The sequence below is a fragment of the Loxodonta africana genome, chromosome 2, assembly GCF_030014295.1.
Source record: "Loxodonta africana isolate mLoxAfr1 chromosome 2, mLoxAfr1.hap2, whole genome shotgun sequence".
NCBI classification, from domain to species: domain Eukaryota; kingdom Metazoa; phylum Chordata; class Mammalia; order Proboscidea; family Elephantidae; genus Loxodonta; species Loxodonta africana.
In genome coordinates, this window is record NC_087343.1 from 79,869,544 (window position 1) to 79,885,306 (window position 15,763).

A 15,763-nucleotide genomic window follows, 5' to 3' on the forward strand; every position below is an offset into this window, starting at 1 on the left:
GCTTCTCAGAAGCAAGGATGACAAGACTTTGGCTTCCTTACCTTGGACACATCGTAAGGAAAGACAGATAACTAGAAAAGGACATCATGCTTGTTAATGTAGAAGGTCCACAGAAACAAGGGATATCTCGATGAGATGAATTTGGTAGCCAAAACAATGGACTTAAACATACAAATGATCCTGAGAATAGTGCAGGATCAAGCAGCATTTCCTTCTGCTATTTAGATAAGGTCACCATGAGTTGGAGCTGACTCAGTGGCAGCCAACAACCAATACTGACACGTGATAAGTTGTTAGAAAATATTAGTTATCATTTTTAATCGTTTGTAACAAATTAGCCATCTTTTTTTGAATTTCATTTTTAAGGTTTTCATTCTTTCCAGCTTTTGAGAAGTTGTCTATATCTTGAAACAATATTGTATTTCATTATTACAAAAGAGAAATCACTTTTGTGGCTTCTCTTGACTTCTGCAGGCAGTAATTATAAAGCTCTCATTTTCAGAAAAGGAGATGGGAGAAATTTTCTCAAAAAACAACTCTGCAACTCCCATTAAGTAAGATTTTATCACATGAAATTTTATTTAAGCACCCTTTTGTCCCTTTCTATTCCCTTTTATATGCCTTTCTTAATTGTTTTATTTTTTCAAGGTATTTTGAAAACTGGTGATTTGCCTGGTTGGAGGCCAACTTTTGATTTAATGTGAATATTTTAAAACCTAAAGTAGATTCTTTGATTTGAAGTAAAACGTAGAGGTATCTGAAGTAGGTAAGAAGAGTCAACTAGGTATGTCAAGTTTTGTCGGTCTGATCTGAGTTTTAATGTTAATACATTTGCTTTGACAGTAGTTGATGACATTGTCCATTACGTTTCACTTTTTAAATGTGAATCCTAATGTGAAAAATTCTCCAAACATAGAGGAAGTGTTTTGTTTCTTTCCCTCTAATAAGAAAGTTACATAATTAAATATGCTATCCTCTATCCCAGTTGTTGAATAGCTTAGGATATACTTTCGTGCTCAGCTAAATCAACTGCTTTGACTTTATTGTTAGCATACCTCTTTTTCTTTTAACCTAGTAGTTTTCCTTTCATTTTATTTGATTCTTTTTAAAAGCTACCTCAAAACCTTTTGAAAAGAAATGGGTAAATAGGCAGGTAGGTAGGTAAGAAGATAAGCTAAAATATGGTCCAACCATACTATGTAATATTACACAACCATTAAAAATCATGCTTTTTATAGCTCTATATTTAAGAGAATAATCCCCTGATTAAGAGGGGGAAAAATAGATTACAAAGCAAGTTGAATAACATGATCTCATTTTTGTGTAAAATACGTGAGGAAATAAAAAAAAAAGGTCTTAAATGAAATACTCCAAAATATTTAGTCATTCTTTCCACATTATGGTATGATAGATTATTTTTATTTTACTTCTTATGCATTTCATTTTAAAAATTCTTCTGCAGTAAGCATGAACTTTTATCATTAGAAGAAATATTGAAGCTATTTTAAAAGAATTTAATGAAATAGAAATTATAAAATATAAAATAATGTTTTTTATTGATATATTAAATAAGTGTAGTTGTACATATAAACATATCAAAATGTACACTGGATTAAATTGAAAACTTTTAGATTGAAATAAATAATATTTGTTACATTTCTAGTGTTTATGTATGTATAAAAAGCATTTTTATTTAAGGATAAACATGAATAATTACATATGGAGAAAGAGATGAACTTGTGCCCTTCATATCCAGTTCTAGTTTACATTTTGGTTTAATACAACAGCAGAACTATCGATACAAATTTGCCTTAGAATTTTCCTTCACACAGATTTGCATGAAATGACTGACAAAAAAAAAAAACTAGTTTCTTATGAATAATACTTTCCCTTGGTTTTTCTTTTTTTTACCAGAAACACAGGGCTTTTTTTTTCTTTGAGAGTTAATTTTATTTGAGCTTTTAGGTAAAGCGGTGCCTGATAAAAATGAATTATTTGTTCTAGATGCCGTGGTGACTCAAGAAATTGCCCTTTGCATCTTTAGGAAGATCTGCAGTTGATCCAAAAATATATTTTTCTTAGTACAGTATTTCTCACAGTTCAAGATGCTCAAAAACCTTACTTATTAATCTTCCTTAAATGATTTCATAGTTTTTAGTAAACTCTAAAAAGTTTCTTTGTCATTGTTTTATATTATTCATTTCAAGACTTCTTAGAATTTTGGAGGGTCAGGCAGTGGTGGTTCAGTAGTAGAATTCTCACCTTTTATGCTAGAGACCTGGGTTCAATTCCTGGCCAATGCACCTCATTTTCAGTGCACCAGCGAACCCAGCACCTGTCTATCACTGGAGACTTAGGAGTTGTTTTGATGCTGAACAGATTTCAGCAGAGCTTCCAGACTAAGACAGACTAGGAAGAAAGGCCCAGTGATCTATTTCCAAAGATCAGCCAATGAAAACCCTATGGGTCGCAGCAGTCCAGTCTGCAGCCAATCATGGGGATAGTGTAGGACTGGGTAGTGTTTGTTTGGTTTTGCTATACACAGGTCACCATGAATCCGGGCCCAACTTGATGGCAGGTAACAACAAAGACTTTTAGAGAGTGTCCAAAATCATGATGTTACTTAAAAAATAAATTTAGACCATGAATTGTGCTGTTACAGTAATGTACATTGTTTTATCTATTATCATTCACACCACTTTGATGTCAATTCCATTATCATGCTACAAAACTACTGTCCTTTTCTGTAAGATTTTACATTTTATCTCCTTTGTATTTATAGTGTAGTGCTTAAGTGTGAGTACTTTGAAGTCAGACCTCAAATACAATTCCAAATCTGCCATTAATTAACTGTATTACTTTATGTAAGGTGGCTACTATATCTGCACCTCACTTTCCTCACCTCTTATGTGGATTAAATAGGATAATGCATGTAAACACCGTAAGATTCAAATGTTAGTTTTTATAATTATTGCAAATATGAAAACCTAACTGAGGTGTTACCATTAATCTCATTCCTTCTGTATATTAATCTTCCCATCATTCATTCATTCAACATAAACTTATTCAATAACAGGCTCAATGGCCTAGCATTGTTTTTGTTCTAGACAGACTTTGACATCTGGAAATTTATGTTCTAATTGTAGTAAGTACTGCTAAAAATATTGCTTTATTACTTTTTTCTTGCAGAGATTCCAGGGGAAAAAGTTATTTGGCATAAAAGTTATTTAGTTGATCAGTTTTATTAGTGTGTTTTAAATTTTCACCTTTATTCAAATGAACACATTGATAAATCTTTAGTACACAACTGTTTATAACAGTGCTACTCAACATAGAGTCTGTGGACCAGTGCTGATTCATGATGAGATAATTACAGAGCTTGAGAGTAAGCTATAAATTTATTTCCCCCCAGACTCTGTAGATCAAGGATCCAAGTGCAACTTACCTGGTGCCTCTGGCTCATGAGGCTGCAGTAAAGCTGTTGGCCAGGGCTGCAGTTTTATCTGAAGACTCAACTAGGGGAAAATTCACTTCCAAGCTCCTCATAGGGCTGTGTCACATGACTTCCCCCAAACTGAGTAATCTAAAAGACAATGCGATCATCCAAGATGGAAGCCACAGCATTTTATAACCCATAGTTGGAAGTGACATCCTATTATTTCTGCTGTATTCTATTCGGTAGAGGCGAGTCATTACATATATGGTGTTCTTGGCTGGTTATACCTTTAACTTGGTTTTCTTAGCATCTGTGAAGTATTACTAGAGATAATGATTTTAGTATTATTAAAAAAAAAAACAAATCCAGTGTCATCAAGTCAATTCCAACTTACAACAATTTCTACTTCAAATTTTGTGTCTCAGTATACTTTGCAGTATAGAAATGCTTTGTGTGCTGGAAGCGACTGTAACATTTGGCAAATTTTCATAACACTATAGCATATACAAATTTAATAACAGTGTCAGAGCTCATCATAAACAGATTACTGGCATTGGGCAAGTGGTTTTTGGCAAATAATAGCTCAGTAGGGTTTATAAATATGCTAATGCCGTTATGGTTTAAGATTCTGAAATCTAATAAATTTAAGCTCTTACTTTTTAATAGAGAGGAGTACTTTATTTTGACCTTTTTAGAAATTATAGTCACATAGCCAGAGGTAGATTTTAAGGCCAAGAATTAGGTTGCTTTTATTCTTAGCCTTAAGACTTTGAATAAGGAAGGCAGTAAGCTGTGTGGTTCTAAACTCTCCTGAAATATACGGATGCTATTTTCAGAGTCTTTTGGACTGAACACTTTTTAGGCCAGTTAGAAAGACAGGAACATTACCAATGAATGTTTTTGATATTAAGTGCCATCAAGTTAGTTCCAACTCATAGCGACTCTATGTACAACAGAACAAAACACTGCCCACTCCTGCACCATCCTCATAATTGTTGTTATGCTTGAGGTCATTGTTGCAGCCACTGTGTCAATCCATCTTTTTGAGGGTCTTTCTCTCTTTCACTGACTCTCTACTTTACCAAGCATGATATCCTTCAGGGATTGGTCCCTCCTGATAACGCGTCCAAATAAGGTGAGACAAAGTCTTGCCGTCTTGCCTCTAAGGAGCACTCGGGCTGTACTTCTTCCAAGACAGATTTGTTTGTTCTTCCGGCAGTCCATGGCATATTCAATATTCTTCGCCAGCACCGAAATTCAAATGCAGCAATTCTTCGGTCTTCCTTATTCACTGCCCAGTGTTTGCATGCATATGAGGTAATTGAAAATAGCATGGCTTGGGTCAGGCACACCTTAGACATCCCTGGTTTTTAACACTGGAAAGAGGTGTTCTGCAAAAGATTTGCCCAGTGCAATGTGTTCTTTGATTTCTTGACTGCTGCTTCCATGGCCATTGGTTGTGGATCCAAGTAAAGCAAAATCCTTGACAACTTCAGTCTTTGCTCCATTTATCATGATGTTGCTTATTGGTCCAGTTGTGAGAATTTTTGTTTTCTTTATGTTGAGGTGTAATCCACACTGAAGGCTGTAGTGTTTGATCTTCATCAGTAAGTGCTTCAGGTCCTCTTCACTTTCAGCAAGCAAGGCTGTGTAATCTGCATGTCACAGGTTGTTCTTGAGTATTTCTCCAAACCCGATGCCGTGTTCTTCTTCATATAATCCAGCTTCTCAGACCATTTACTCAGCATACAGGTTGAACAAGTATGTTGAAAGGATATAAGCCCGATGCACACCTTCCTTGATTTTAAAGTACATGGTATCCCCTTGTTTTGTTCGAATGGCTGCCTCTTGGTCTATGTGCAGGTTCTGCATGAGCACAGTTAAGTGTTCTGGAATTCCCATTCTCCCCAATGTTATCTATAATTTGTTATGATCCACAGAGCTGAATGCCTTTGCACAGCCAATAAAACACAGGTAAATATCGTTCTGGTATTCTCTGCTTTCAGCCAAGATCCATCTGACATCAGCAGTGATATCCCTCATTCTGTGTCCTCCTCTGAATCCAGCTTGAATTCTGGCAGCTCCCCATCAATGTAATGCCACAACAATTTTTTAATTATCTTCAAAATTTTGCTTGTGTGTGGTATCAATGATATTGTTTGATAATTTCCACATTCTGTTGGATCACCTTTCTTGGTAATGCGGGCAAATCTGGATCTCTTTGAGTCAGTTTGCTAGGCAGCTATCATCCAAATTTCTTAGCATAGATGAGTGAGCGCTTCCAGTGTTGCATCCATTTGTTGAAACATTGCAGTTGGTGTTCCATCAATTCCTGGAGCCAGCAATTACTAGATAGAAAATCATGAAGAGGCACCCCAAAAGGAAACAAAGGCATAGGATTCATTTTTCTTTTCTCAAGGAGATATGGTATCTCTTAGAGGCAGAGATGCATCTTGCCTACATGTGAGGGTTGTACAATACAACTGCACTTTTACGTAAAGGGATTAAAATTGTTAAATCAAGCAGTTACCAGATATTTACGTTTTTTTAATATATATGATCTAAACTGGAGTTCCTGAGATAGTCTTGGGAATATTTAAAACTTTGAGAACTTAGTAGTGTACTAATTTTTTTTTTTTTTTTTGTACACTAAAAATGCATTCGTCTTGCTTGATTAATATAGTGTTTCGGCACATATGCTAAACAAAAATATATGTGATTTTTTTTTTTATCAGTCATGCTGAATACATGACAATGCCTTCAAGGCTACAGTTAAATATTTTGAGATTAAATTCAGCATTAGGTATTAATGTGTCTAGACTTGGTTACCTTAATATTGTATTTATTGGAGAGGTAAACTGACACGTAACTGCCTGGTACCTTGATTTGAACTTTAGGATAATGTAATGGTAAAGCCTTGAAAGCTATGAAGAATATTATCCTCTTTTGTTGGTTCGCCATGTTGCACAAGATCCAAGGGGTGTGTGACATTTGTTCTTTCTGACTTCCCTAAAGTTAGATGGCATTTTGTGTGTAAGTAGTTCTTTTTTTTTTTACTTGTCATTTATTTAGTAACAACGTTTTTTATTTTTCTTCTGTGATTTCTTAGTTAATTACATGCTGGTATTTACGCCAGGCTTATAAGGCTTGGCCACATTTTAGAGAAATAAATAAGAATGAAAGTGTAGAGGAAAAAAATCCACATATTTTGCATGCTTACTGTGCGTTTGCTAGAGGCTCTTGCATGTATTATCAAAATCCAACCTCAATCCAACCCTGGAAACTGAATTTTACAGAGCAGCATACCAAGATTCTTAGATCCTGAAATAACCTAAATTGCCCAAGAAGACACAGCTAGTTAAGTTTTAGAGTTTAAGTTTAAATCTAGGTCTATCTAGTTTCAAACCATGGGCTCTTTTAACTGTATCATAATGCCTCTTGAAACTGAATTTTTATTAAACCCTCTGTACGTTAAAATAAGCAATTAGCATATTTAAACCTCAATGAGAAAAAAAATATCAGTAAGTCTGGACTGCCTTTCCTTTTGTGGTTTAATAGATCTCTTTAACATAAACTACTTACTGTGTGATAGATAATAGTTTAATGAATTATTTTAGCTTAGTGTTTTGCAACATTTTTAACCCATGCTCCTTTTGCATAAACTTTCATTTATGCTATTTGGAAATTATAAAACAAATTAAACATCACTAAAAATAAATCTTTATTAGCCACCTCTACCCCTCAAGAATATCATATACCCCTCAGGAGAGAGGAGAGATGGTCTCATCGGTTGAGAATCATTACCTTAGCTAATTTAGTGTAAATATCAGATGCTGGTGCTTATTATTATCAGGTGTTCTTCTGTATCATACCTTTTTAAATATATTTTCCATAACACAATGTTAATAAAATGGATTGTTAATACTGTAAAACCAGAGTCCTTTATAATAGACTATTATTTTTAAAAAAAGTCATTAATTTGGAGTTTTTTATTTATTTGGGTAAGAAGGTATTTTTAAAATAAGTTTGACTTAACCCTCCAATATCAAACTTCTTTCTTACTTTTTGCCCTATTTGGCAAGTCATGATATGGTGTTTTCTAAATGTTTAACTTATTGTTTTTGGGTTTTATATACATATGATAATATCAAGAAGAAACTATAATAATGATGATTTCCATAGCTTCATTACTTGCAGAAACGATCCTTTTCAAATTCATAAATAGTAAGCCACCATTATCTTAAAATTATTAGTTCAGTCTTTGAGTTGGTAGCAATTTCAATACATACTAGTGTTTGAACAGGTTTTTCTAAGGAATTTGAATGATCAAAAAAATGAAGGTTATTATGAACTTTCAGTTTCTATAGTTATCCATTCTTTTACATTAGTGACTGAATGTCGTTGTAAGTTGTTGTTGGGTCAGCTCTGACCCAAAACAACTCATGTACAACAGAACGAAACATTGTTCGGTCCTGCACCATTTCCAAGCTTATTGGCATGTGTCATGAATTGAATTGTGTCCCCCAGAAATGTGTGTCAACTTGGCTAGGCCATGATTCTCAGTATTGTGTGAATGTCCACCGTTTTATCATCTGACATAGTTTTCCTATGTGTTGTAAATCCTACCTCTATGATGTTAATGAGGCAGGACTCAATCTACAAGGTTAAATTGTGTTTTAAGTCAATCTCTTTTGAGATATAAAAAAGAGGCAAGCAGAGAGATAGGAGGATCTCATACCACCAAGAAACGAGAACCAGAATAGTGCGTCCTTTGGACCCAGGGTCCCAGCACCAAGAAGCTCCTTGATCAGGGAAGATTGATGACAAAGACTTCCCCCAGAGCCAACAGACAGAGGAAGCCTTCCCCTGGAGCTGGCACTCTGAATTCGGACTTTTAGCCTCCTAAACTGTAAGAAAATAAACTTCTTTTTGTTACAGCCATCCGCTTGTGGTATTTCTGCTATAGCAGAACTAGATAACTAAGGCTGTCCTGTTCTGCAGTGGAACCAGTTAATATTCGCATGATTCTTAAAGAGTAGGCCTTCTTTCCACACTGAAAACTTGAGTTATCTTTGATTTAGAATCTATGGAGTGTCATTATTTGTTGTTTATCTCAGTGATGCATATAAATGAGTAAGAAAATCATTCAAATATGCCAATCCATTTACGTTTTATGTTGCAAAGATACTAAAAGCTACAGCTAAAAATACAAAATTGCATTTGTGCTTTCATTCCCATCATATGAAAATTGTGGGCATGTTGTTTGTGTGTGTGCTCATGTATGTGTATGTAAAATAACTGGGAAGGAATGTGGAAAAATAAAAACGATTTGTTAAAGTCCTAAGACTGATTTTTTTATTTCCTTGAAATTTTAAAATATACTTTTACAATAAATTAAATTGAAAAAGGAAATTTTGAACTTAGTTATGTAGAATCCATTAATTTGAAAATTTTTACTTTAATTTTAGAGTAACCTTAATAATTTGTGTTTAAATTTAGATTATAAAGAGAACATTTAATCACAGTCTGAAGTTTTGTGCTGGGTGCTTAATCTATTCAAACAGAAATATTAAATATTGGAACATGGGGAGAGTTAAAAATATTGTTCTTAAAATATTAATGGTTTTGGGGAGATTATCTGGTTTGGTTATTTGCAGTATATTAGAAATAAGCAAACTCCATCTACAAACTTAGAGTTTAATGTTTTATATCCACTCTCTCTCACATGTACTACTTAGTATATTTTGCATGCTTTCTGGTAGATTAATTCCACGTGACTTTGGTCAATATGCTAAGCATTGTGATACTGTTTACATAGCTTTGTGTGCCTTTTATGGGTGGGAAGAACTCTATCACACTAAAATTTCTTCCTTAGAATTCCTTCTGAAAAAGTCTAATTTTCCTTCCTTATTACCACCAAAAACAGAGGTTGACCTTATATTTTTAAGTGGTAACCTCAATAGTTAGTGGTCACATCAGATGGCGAAGAATTTGAATATTTTCATAGAAAACGTGCTTTTAAGCCAATATGCTAAGCCACAAGAATCACAAGTTTTTTACTCTGAGTTGAGCACTACCATGTGTGCTTTTGAGTTGAAGTGAAACAGACTGTATTCTATAATATCAAGCTATAAAAATGTTTGGCCATTTTTCTTTCCATAAAAACTTTTGTTTGTAAAGTCACAATTATATCCATTCATAAGATTTAGAACTTTTTACCGGATGCCACGTAGTAACTATAGGACAAATACTTCTTTGGAAGCAAAACAAACAAAAATAAAACTTATCTCTATGACCCATGAACTTTGGCTTTTTCTCAATGATAACTGAGTGTACCCTGTGTTTTTTTTTTTTTTTTTTTTAATAGTCTTTTAAAAGTATAGAAGAAAAATAAGACCAATGACTTTCACAGCTCTGGAAATTAGGCCTAACTTTAATAATAGCTATTGATTGAAAGCTTATCTTGTGCCAGACGTTTAACATTATTCACTGCCCTCACAGAGCCGTTGAAGTAGGTATTAAATCTCACCAGGAAAATATGGAAAGTCATACTTTGCGATATTATGTGATTACTTCTGGAAGAAACTTCCTTTCAATTTATGGATTTCTACGTAAACTCCATGAAGAACTAATGAAAAGAACAGAGATTATCCAAGACTAAAGAGAGATTTTGAGAAAACTTGAAAAGATAACAAATATTAATCCATAAAACCAAAGCAGGCTCACCACAGTGACAAACGATAGTACCGAATGGAACTTATAGGATCCAAGTATACTAAAACTTAGTATGTTGTTTATTACTTTTGTCCAATAATTTTTCTTAGATGTAATTGGAAGTATTTAATCTAAGAAATTAAATTTAACCAAACAATCTCCCAAAGAATTAATATAAGCTAGACTCCTTTCAATATTGATGGAGCCTAAAGAGCATTCTAATATTTATATTCAAAATACCCTTATCTATAAATCCCTAAAGCTTTAATCAGTTTACCCATCAAAAGTCTTAGGAAAAATAAGATTTATAAAATTGGTATCTGTTTAGCTCATATACTTGTCCTTACATATTTAATGTTGAAATGAGGAGAAACTACAAGCATTTTAAAAATTACTAACTTAAGAAAAGCAGTTTTTCTCCTGATCTTTTAACCTTTTAATGTTACCTTGCTATGTAAGTAATAAGAAAAATCATTTAAACTGAATTTGTTCAATCTTGCAGCAAATATTTATTTAGCACCTACTTTGTGTGAAACAATGTCCTGGTAGTGCGGTGGTTAGGAGCTCAGCTGCTAACCAAAAGGTTGGCCGTTCGAATCTACCAGCTGCTCCTTGAAAACCCTATGGGGCAGTTCTACTCTGTTGTACAGGGTCACTATGAGTTGGAATCGACTCGACGGCAGTGGGTTTGGTTTTGGTTCTTTGCCAAGCACTGTTTCAGACATTTGGGATACATTGATGAAAAAAAGCAAAAACACAAAAGTTGCCTACTCATGGAGCTTACATTTTGATAGGAGGAGGTAGACAATAGACATAAGTAACATACATTATTTTAGAAAATAATAAACAAAAAAAACCAAACCTGTTGCCACTGAGTCAATTCCAACTCATAGCAATCCTATAGGACAGAGTGGAACTGCCCTATAGGGTTTCTATGAAGTGGCTGGTGGATTCGAACTGCTGACTTTTGGTTAGCAACCAAAGCTCTTAACCACTGCACCACCAGGGCTCCAGAAAATAATAAGGGCTATGAAAAAGAAAAGGGTATTGGAGGAGATGGTGGAGGAATAAGCAGGCTGCAATTTTAAATAGGGAGGTTGGACTAAGCCTTCATTGACAAAGTGACATTTAAGCAAAGAACTGAAGAAAATAAGGGAATTTAGTCAACCGACTATCTGGCAGAAGAACCCTCCTAGAGGAAGGAGTACCCAAAACCCATTGCTGTCAAGTTGATTTCGACTCATAGTGACCCTATAGGACAGATAGAACTGCCCTGTAGCATTTCCAAGGAGCAGCTGGTGCATTTGAAGTGCTGACGTTTTGGTTAGCAGCCGAGGACTTAATCTCTGTGCGACCAGAGCTCCAGGAAAAGGGAATAGGCAGTGCAAAAGCCTCAAGAGTGTGCGTAGCAAATTTGAGTAATAGTAAAGGGACTAGTGTGGCTGCAGAGTAGAGAGTAATGGAAGTAGTATTAGATACGAGGGTAAACAGGTAACAGGAATCCAGATTCTGTAGGGCCTTAAAGGTCATTTTAAGGACTTTGGGTTTTACTCGAGCCCTAGTTGCACAGTGGTCAAAGTGCTTGGCTCCCAACCAAAAGGTCAGCAGTTCAAATCCCCCAGCTGCTCCAGGGGAAAAAGATGTGGCAGTCAGCTTCTGTAAAGATTTATAGTCTTGGAAACCCTATGGGGCAGTTTTACTCTGTCCTGTAGGGTCGCTATGAGTTCAAATTGAATTGAGTCCATGGCAGTGGGTTTGGTTTTTGTGGTTTGGGTTTTATTCTGGAGTGAGATGGAGTGCCATCGTACAGTTTTCAGCAGAGGAGTGACATGATCTGACTTGTGATTCAGAAGAATCAGTGGGCTACTCTGGTGAGATTTGATTGTAGGAGGGCAAGGACAAAAGAAGAGACCATTTAAGAGGTTCTTGTAGTAACCCAGGCAAGAGATAATGGTGGTTAAGACTAGACTGAAAGCAGTGAAAGTAGTGAGAAGTGGTTAAATTCAGTGTATGTTGAAAGCAGAGCCCACAGGATTTCCTGACGGTTTAGATGTCGGGTGTGTGAGAAAGAGAGGAGCCAAGAATGACTCCAAGGTTATTTACATGAGCATTTGAAAGAGGTTAGATTTGCAGTCAACTGAGATGATGATGACTACAGTTCGAACTGGTTTGGGGAATGGGGGCAGTTAAGAAGATCAGCTTTGGATGTGTTAAATCTGAGATGTTAGAAATTTGGGCTGGAGCTATAGACTGGGGCATCACTGGCGTATAGATAATATGAAACATACGCCCGTGAAACTGGACATAGTTGCATGATAATTAGGCATCAATAGTCAGGAAGGTAGCTAAAAACTAACTACCCCTCTCACAATTTTGCCTGTTGCCAGTATTGCTGATAGCCCAGGTTTTCTGACCCAATTATGGACCAAAATCAATTCTTAAAGTTTTGGGAATAATTAATATATAAATGTAAAGTAGTAGACATTCAATAAATGTTTCATACATCTCATCATTTTAAGGGCAAAACGGCTTAAAATGTAGGATGCCTGCATTTGGTCTTTTCACTCTTCAATAGTGTTGGTTGGCATGGAGACATTATGACTGAATTACATTCAGCTATTTTCTTGAAAATAAAAAGCAATTGGATTACTAAAACAGGAGACAAAATGTAGGGTAATATTAGGTTGAATCTGAAAGTCAAAGGACAAAATTTAAAATGATGACAAAAGAAAATTAACTTGTATCCCTTTGGGTATCCAGAAATGTCTCCATCAGTCGTTCCTGTACTTAGGGGCATGTTAGCATTACCCGGGTATCTCTAAAAAGTACTGATGTCTGACTCCCACTCCCAGACCGTTTGACTTACTTGGTATTTGTTGTGACTTGGGCATCAAGATTTTTAAATTTGTCCCAGGTGGGCCTAAAGTGTGACAGCCACTGTTATATATACTTTTTTCCCCCCTTATAGAACTGCCACTTACAGTCACAGTATTCAAAGTTTCTTCCATAAATCTTGTTATTTTCTGTTGATGCCCAAAACAGAACCAATGTTGTTAAGAAAAGTTCCTAGAGACAGAGGAGGAAAAATGAGCCCCCTCTAAATCATGCAAATAGGAAGTCACTGTCATACTCTCTTGATTCATAGCAGCTCTTCCCCTGGCCATTTACTTATAGTATAAGCAAACCTGAAATTGGGCACTGTTGAGATATCATGGTAGTTGTATTAGACTTGGAATAAGAAGACTTGGATTCAAATTCCAGTTCTGCCAATTATTAGCAGTGTTAGGATGGCAAATCATTTAACATCTCGTGAATTCCAGTTTCCTTCTCCCTAATGTGATAATGTCCTGGGTGGTGCAAAGGGTTAACATGCTCAGCTGCTAACTGAAAGGTTGGAGGTTCAAGTCCATCCAGAGGCACCTCAGAAGACAGGCCTAGTGATCCACTTTGGGGAAATCAGCCATTGGAAACCCTGTGGAGCACGGTTTCTGACACACACGGGGTCCCCATGAGTCAGAGTCAACTTGACAGCAATTCATTTTTTGTCTTTGTTTTTTTAACATAGAATAACCAAATCTATTTCACATGGTTGTTGTAAAAAACTTTAAGAAGCTAATGATGTGATGGTAAACTATAAAAAACTAAAGATATTAAAGAATTACTGTTTGAAAGGAGTTTTCTTAACCTTAGAAGTGATATAACACTGTAAAAATATAATAATTTCCTGGAAATAGATTATTTTTTTCATGTTTTGACTATCTCAAGAATAGAGTTCAGCATACAATAGATAATAAATGCTATTGAATTTAACATGCTTTTAGGAGAAACCCTGGTGGCGTAGTGGTTAAGTGCTATGGCTGTTAAGTGCTAGGACTGCTAACCGAGAGGCGGGCAGTTCAAATCCGCCAGGCGCTCCTTGGAAACTATGGAGCAGCTCTACTGTGTCCTATAGGTTGCTATGAGTCGAAATCGACTCGACGGCAGTGGATTAGTAGAGGAAGTGTTCTTTTTTATTTGTTATACAGTGGATTAATCTGGGAAAAAACATGAACTTTGGACTCAGACTGGGGTTTCAACACAGATGTTGTCACTTATTAACAAATTTGTGTTCATAGACATGTTCTAAGATGCAAATTTCTTTTCTCTTTATATTGGGAATAATTATATCTACCTTTCAGGACTGCTGTGAGGGTCAAATGTAAAATGCAAGTATAGCTAACATAGCTGCATGAAATATTAATTCGTTTCTTCCCTCCAGACATACAATAATCATAAATTTAAATCTGAGTATTTTTTTCAATTGCTAAAAATTTGTAACTATCATTTTTTACTTTTTCTGCTGATCTATCATTTTAACTTTTAAGTGTTTTCTCCCCTCTGTGGATGCTTTGGAAACCCTAGTGGCTTAGTGGTTAAGCTATGGCTGCTAACCAAAAGGTTGGCAGTTCAAATCCACCAGGTGCTCCTTGGAAGCCCTATGGGACAGTTCTACTCTGTCCTGTAGGGTCACTGTGAGTCGGAATTGACTTGACGGCAACAGGTTTATTTATTTATTTATTTTTATGGATGCTTTTAAAAGTAGTGTTCATTTTGCATGTTTTTTCAGATAATTTTTTAAAAAGGCATTTTTCGGTGTACACCATGGATAACACAAAGGAGAAGAATGATGATTACAAAGATGATCTTCTGCTTAGGATGGGACTTAATGATAATAAAGCAGGAATGGAAGGACTAGATAAAGAAAAAATTAACAAAATTATAATGGAAGCTACAAAGGTATGTTTTCTTGTTTCTTTCCGTGTCTTTAACTTAGCAACTCTGACATTCTGTTTAAAAGAAAATCAGTAAGTTTTGACTATCCATGTTATTATAATATATAATACTTTAATATGTAATATTAGTTAAATACAAAAAGGTATAGATAATCTCCCTCCTATTCTGTTGCTCTTGCTGCCCAGTTTTCTGCCTCATATGCATATAATATACATGTATAAGCAAAATAATATGTGTTCTTTTTCACCCTTGTTTTTTTTTTAATAATTTTTATTGTGCTTTAAGTGAAAGTCCACAAATCAAGTCAGTCTCTCACACAAAAACCCACATATACCCCACTACACACTCCCAGTTACTTTCCCCCCAGTGAGACAGCCCACTCTCTCCCTCCGCTCTCTCTTTTCGTGTCCATTTCACCAGATTCTAACCCCCTCCACCTTCTCATCTCCCCTCCAGGCAGGAGATGCCAACATAGTCTCAAGTGTCCACCTGATCCAAGAAGCTCACTCCTCACCAGCATCCCTCTCCAACCCATTGTCCAGTCCAATCCATGTCTGAAGAGTTGGCTTCGGGAATGGTGCCTGTCCTGGAGTAACAGAAGGTCTGGGGGCCATGACCCCCAGGGTCCTTCTAGTCTCAGTCAGACCATTAAGTCTGGTCTTATGAGGATTTGGGGTCTGCATCCCACTGCTCTCCTGCTCCCTCAGGGGTTCTCTGTTGTGTTCCCTGTCACGGCAGTCATCGATTGTAGCCGGGCACCATCTAGTTCTGGTCTCAGGATGATGTAGTCACTGGTTCGTGTGACCCTTTCTGTCTCTTGGGCTTGTAATCACCTTGTGT

At 35.8% G+C, this 15,763-nt stretch overlaps 1 protein-coding gene across 3 annotated transcripts in view; it reads left to right on the forward strand.

The window, feature by feature from the left end:
• POLK (DNA polymerase kappa) overlaps positions 1–15,763 on the forward strand; it is an 85,500-nt gene that overhangs the window by 12,635 nt on the left and 57,102 nt on the right. For all 3 annotated transcript variants that reach the window (XM_010588219.3, XM_003408102.4, XM_064273210.1), the window contains exon 2: positions 14,757–14,926. In XM_010588219.3, coding sequence (XP_010586521.1) covers positions 14,792–14,926 — 135 coding nt within the window. In that variant the 5' untranslated portion in view covers positions 14,757–14,791. The remainder of the gene's footprint in view (positions 1–14,756; positions 14,927–15,763) is intronic.